This window comes from Dicentrarchus labrax, unplaced genomic scaffold (genome assembly GCF_905237075.1).
Source record: "Dicentrarchus labrax unplaced genomic scaffold, dlabrax2021, whole genome shotgun sequence".
Taxonomy (NCBI): Eukaryota; Metazoa; Chordata; class Actinopteri; family Moronidae; genus Dicentrarchus; species Dicentrarchus labrax.
In genome coordinates this window covers 16,733,665-16,738,200 of record NW_026136702.1, presented here as the reverse complement: position 1 = coordinate 16,738,200, position 4,536 = coordinate 16,733,665, and the positions used below count along the sequence as shown (strand labels likewise).

General features: G+C 43.1%; 1 protein-coding gene across 1 annotated transcript; it reads left to right on the top strand.

The window, feature by feature from the left end:
- Positions 1–267: 267 nt before the first annotated feature.
- six2a (SIX homeobox 2a) lies at positions 268–3,688 on the top strand. Its single transcript, XM_051378991.1, has 2 exons — positions 268–1,299; positions 2,811–3,688. The coding sequence occupies exons 1-2, from the start codon at positions 740–742 to the stop codon at positions 3,115–3,117; spliced, it is 867 nt and encodes a 288-aa protein (XP_051234951.1). The 5' UTR covers positions 268–739; the 3' UTR covers positions 3,118–3,688.
- Positions 3,689–4,536: the final 848 nt, after the last annotated feature.

Here is a 4,536-nt window from a genome sequence, read left to right as displayed (position 1 = left end):
CGCTTGAGGCATGAAGACATACTTCAGCAGGCTCTGTGCGCTCTGGCGCCATCCTTCCCCCAGCTGCGGGACCAGCGCTGCTCTCTTTCCCCACACGCCCTCAGCTCTGCGCTCTTTGGCTGCCTGAGGTGTCTGTCAAAGTGAAGAGAAAGAAAAAAAACTGCTTTACAAGAAAAATCTGAGCAATATTTCTGTTGGTAGGCGGGATCGTCGTAGGGGAACAATCGGGTTGACTTTGCCAGGGAGCCACCTCAAAGCGTATCAGGTTGCTTTGAGTGACAGCGTAACCATGGCAAATAATTTGACTAAGGCTATTGTCTTATCCTCACCATCCCCGGGTCAGATAACCGACCAATCAGAGTTCATATAATCGCCTGTCTTGCCAGCTTAGAATAATATTATTAAAACGAGCCAGCGAGCCCGGTCTCCGGGAGTAGGTTATGTTGAAACGGCATAGAAAAGGTGGAGGAGGACGGTGGAAGGAGTAGCAACTTTCTCTCTTTCTCACCAACTTTATGAGGATTTGTCGCCTGGGGTTTTGCATGGCTGAATGGACTTGAGTTTATTCCACAACACGCAGTTGGATATTACCTCACCTTGGGCTGTTTTAAGCTTTAAGTTGCTCTTTTTGGGACATTTTGTCGCTTATGGACTTAATGCGTTTTGATTTAATGTGAGACTGAGTGGAGAGACGTGGGAGTAAGGCACAATATAATCTGTATTGATTTACGTTGTCGCCATGTCCATGCTTCCGACGTTTGGTTTTACGCAGGAACAAGTGGCGTGTGTCTGCGAAGTCCTCCAACAAGGGGGGAACATCGAGCGGCTGGGGCGCTTCCTCTGGTCCCTCCCGGCGTGCGAACACCTCCACAAAAATGAGAGCGTCCTGAAAGCGAAAGCCGTGGTCGCCTTTCACCGGGGGAACTTCCGAGAACTCTACAAGATCCTAGAGAGCCACCAGTTTTCGCCGCACAACCACCCGAAGCTGCAGCAGTTGTGGCTGAAAGCGCACTACATCGAGGCGGAGAAGCTGAGAGGCCGCCCGCTCGGCGCAGTGGGGAAGTACCGCGTCCGGAGAAAGTTCCCCCTGCCCCGCTCCATCTGGGACGGAGAAGAGACAAGCTACTGCTTCAAGGAGAAGAGCAGGAGCGTTCTGCGGGAGTGGTACACCCACAATCCTTATCCATCCCCGCGGGAGAAAAGAGAGCTGGCCGAGGCCACGGGACTCACCACCACGCAGGTCAGCAACTGGTTCAAAAACCGACGGCAGCGAGACCGAGCAGCGGAGGCAAAGGAAAGGTAGGAGTAAAGTTAAAACACACATCAGAGTGGGTGAATCTTGTAGTATTTTTATGAATGTGATATCAAGCAGAAAATAGACAAAACAGGCACATGTTTCTTTGGTGCGTGTATGCAATATGATTTGCTGACCTACATCTGTAAATGTATTGCATGAACCAAATATGAATATATTTCCAGTTCTTAACAAATCCTCCAGTTCTGCCCACGCATCTGTGTGTATTTGTGGGAAATTACTTCAGAACCAGGCCCCATTTTCATGCTTTTGGGTTGAGTAAACTCACGTCCCGCACTGTTGTTTGTATGTTTGTGATAATTGTGCAGGCCGTGCGTAAAGGTTGAAAGAAAGTAAATTAAAGGCTTTTTTTGTCAGGTAAATTACAAGGGTATAACAGTTGCATTTAACCTACTTTTATGTTTTAATCACACTTATTATAACATCAAATTTAACTTTTAGATTAGGATCAGAGAAAGAAAAAAACTTTTTTTTAACCCTCTGGATACTGGCGTGAACACAGAGCAGATATAGAAGAAAACATCTCGGAACACGTTTAAAGGTTGTTTTGCGGTGTAATTGATGTGGCGCGCTGTGTAGCCTTTATATCAGCCCGGTTGACATTTCATTAGGAGTAGTTTGTACTTTTCAAAGTTTGTAAATTACACAGGCAGGCGTGCAGAGAGGTTTGGGAGACGTGTTGTAGTCAGGTGTTCGCTGGGTTGGTGTCTTCTTTCGCCCTCTGGCCACTAATTCGGGCTGAAAGCTACATGTAAATCATGTCTTCCCACTGAGAGAAGCCTTACTCACACACTGCAAGCACAGGACAATGCCATACGCAACAGCACATGTTTAGCAATAATTAGACCTGTCATTTACTCAAACGTGGCAAAGGCCGAGAGCTTGCCCACTTTGATAGGCGTCTTTATCCACAGGTCACCGCTTAAATTCATTTGCCATAAACACAGCTTAATGCGGGTTCAATAGTCAAATAGATTGTCTCCAGTCGGTGTTCACCACTACAGCCATTTAACTCTCTGCCTCATAGCGTCTAATTACGTCACTGACTTATTATTTGACTTATTATTTGTATCTAGGCACACGTGCGCTCCTGACTGATGTATTAATAAATCATTAGAGTGAACATTTTATAATTAATATATTAATTAGGCTTAATATGGCTATTAAATATACCGCAGCCTAATTAATATCCCAGTACACAGAGTAGCATGGTTAACACTATTTTTGCTTAGTGTGTGTGTGTGTGTTTGTGTGTGTGTGTGTGTGTGTGTGTGTGTCTAGGTGTGCTTCTTTTAAGAATGATGGTTTTTGTTGTTTCCACAACGTTAAAAATATGCACTTTAAAATATTTAATTTGCACATTTGCTCTTCTAGTTTCTATCCTGTGTAACCCCACAGGATAGGATATAAATAGATATTTTTGAATTACACATTTTTCCTGATACACTCATATGTTGCAGTTGTTTATCTGTTGTGTCTCTGACTCTGTTCGCAGAGAAAACAACGAGAACAGCAACAGTCACAACCCATTGACTTCTTCCATGAATGGAAATAAATCTCTATTGGGGAGCTCGGACGACGATAAAACACCCTCGGGGACACCGGATCACACGTCTCCAAGCCCGGCTCTGCTCCTCGGCACAAACACCGGTTTACAGTCCCTGCACGGCCTCGCGCCCCCACCAGGACCCAGCGCCATCCCGGTACCCAGCGGTGCAGACTCGGTGCACCATCACCACTCATTGCACCATGACACCATACTGAACCCTATGTCTTCTAATCTAGTGGACCTTGGCTCTTAAAAAAAAAGCGCCACAGAAGGGGGACAGAGCACACTTTTTTTTTTTTTTTTTGGAAAAGTAGGCTACAAGGTGGCGTGAGACAAGCTTCAAGCACTTGCGGCAAGGTGCAAACGCAGACAGACTGGAACACTGCGAGAACAGCCACCGTAACAAATCGTTTAGTCTCATATTCAACCTTTTAAGTCTTTTTTTAACAAGTGGCAAAAATCTAGCAGTGGGTGAAATACCTCCACTTATCCCCAAATTAAACTTCCGCTTGTTTCTGGGATTTTCTAGAAACAAGACAGAGCACTTAAGAAATGTTCTCACCCTATTGGCATATTTTTTTCTTTGATTCGCTTCAGGAAAATATAATTCCGAAGATCATGTGACTTGTTAAGACGGATCAGTTTTGCAGTGGTGGTGCAGACGCAAGGTGAGGCGGATAGGTCGTTTTAGGTAAAAAAAAAAAAAATTTAAAAAAATGAAAGAAAGAAAGAAAGAAAAACAAAAAAGTATTTTACCGGAATGTAATAACGTAACATGTTATATTGTTGAAAACAATAACAATAAAATGTCTTAATTCTTGTTACTATTACCGTTGTTATTTTAGGGGTTTAGATATATCAACAGACTCTGTAGGCACCGAGTCAAAGGTACCCCATCGCCTTTTTGTTTACATAGGGTTTTCCAAGAGAGCCATAAGCAGTTCATTTTTTTTGGGGGAGGGGGGTTGGGGTTGGGGGTGATGGGGTATGATATTCTCAAGTGTCTTATAAGAGCCGTGATAAAATGAAATATCTTAATCTCTTGATATCATTATTATTATTATTATTTGCATTTTCATTTGGAAAGAGACTGCATGTAAACTTTGCGATAAATGATGAAACATAAAACGATTCACCTATAGTTTCATATACCCTTTACAATAAAAGAAAAAGAAATACATGGATTAAAATCGAGGATTTCTTTGATTCTGAATGATTCTTCACTTTTTTGTTAAAAAACAGTCTGTTTATGTAGTTTGTCTCCTACGGGTCACCTCAAATATTCCCACACTACAGCTGCAGGTCTGTCTCGGTTTGTTTACTGGATAATGTGTGTCTATTTTTTTTAAATTATTTATTTGCACTTCTAATTGAGGATTTTGAACGTTTAGGTTTTAATCACATTACTGTAACTTTGCATCTAAACGGTCAGTAGGCTGTGTTAAATCTGGTTCAAATCCATGCTTCACTATTTCCTCTGGCCATTTGAATGTGCACTGAACCAGCAGTTCCTTAATAACGTTGGGGAAATGTATAATCAGACAGCATTACCTAAAATCAAGAGCTCTTAGCCTTTGACACGGAGGCCTGCTCTAAGAAAGGGGATATTGTTCTTTATGTGTGGGCAGTCTGCCGGCGTGCACGGGTCGATATCCCGGGATTAACTACCATC